General features: G+C 72.1%; 1 protein-coding gene across 1 annotated transcript in view; it reads left to right on the forward strand.

Moving 5' to 3' along the window:
* LOC118452357 (periplasmic beta-glucosidase-like) overlaps positions 1-288 on the forward strand; it is a gene marked incomplete at its 3' end in the record, with an annotated part of 720 nt that extends 432 nt beyond the window's left edge. The window contains exon 2 of the mRNA XM_035895054.1: positions 44-288. Within this exon, the coding sequence (XP_035750947.1) occupies positions 44-288 (245 nt within the window). The remainder of the gene's footprint in view (positions 1-43) is intronic.
* Between the last annotated feature and the right edge of the window lie 2 nt (positions 289-290).

Consider the following 290-nt stretch of genomic DNA (forward strand, 5'->3'; position numbering starts at 1 on the left):
GCTGGGGGGTCCCGTTGGCACTGACTCCTGTCCCCCCGGGCAGGTGGTGCAGCTGTACCTGCGGTGGGAGCAGTCATCCGTGCCGGTGCCCCGCTGGCAGCTGGTGGCTTTCCGCCGCGTGGCTGTGCCGGCTGGCCAGGAGACCAAGCTGTCCTTCCAGGTGGCGGCCGAGCAGCGTGCCGTCTGGGCACAGGACTGGCGCCTCGAGCCTGGCGCCTTCACCCTCTTTGCCGGTGGGCAGCAGCCGGGCCAGCAGACGCGGGCACCCTCGGAGGTGCTGAGCACGCGGT

This window comes from Egretta garzetta, unplaced genomic scaffold (genome assembly GCF_000687185.1).
Source record: "Egretta garzetta isolate BGI_Z169 unplaced genomic scaffold, ASM68718v1 scaffold2570, whole genome shotgun sequence".
In the NCBI taxonomy this organism is placed as follows: Eukaryota; Metazoa; Chordata; class Aves; order Pelecaniformes; family Ardeidae; genus Egretta; species Egretta garzetta.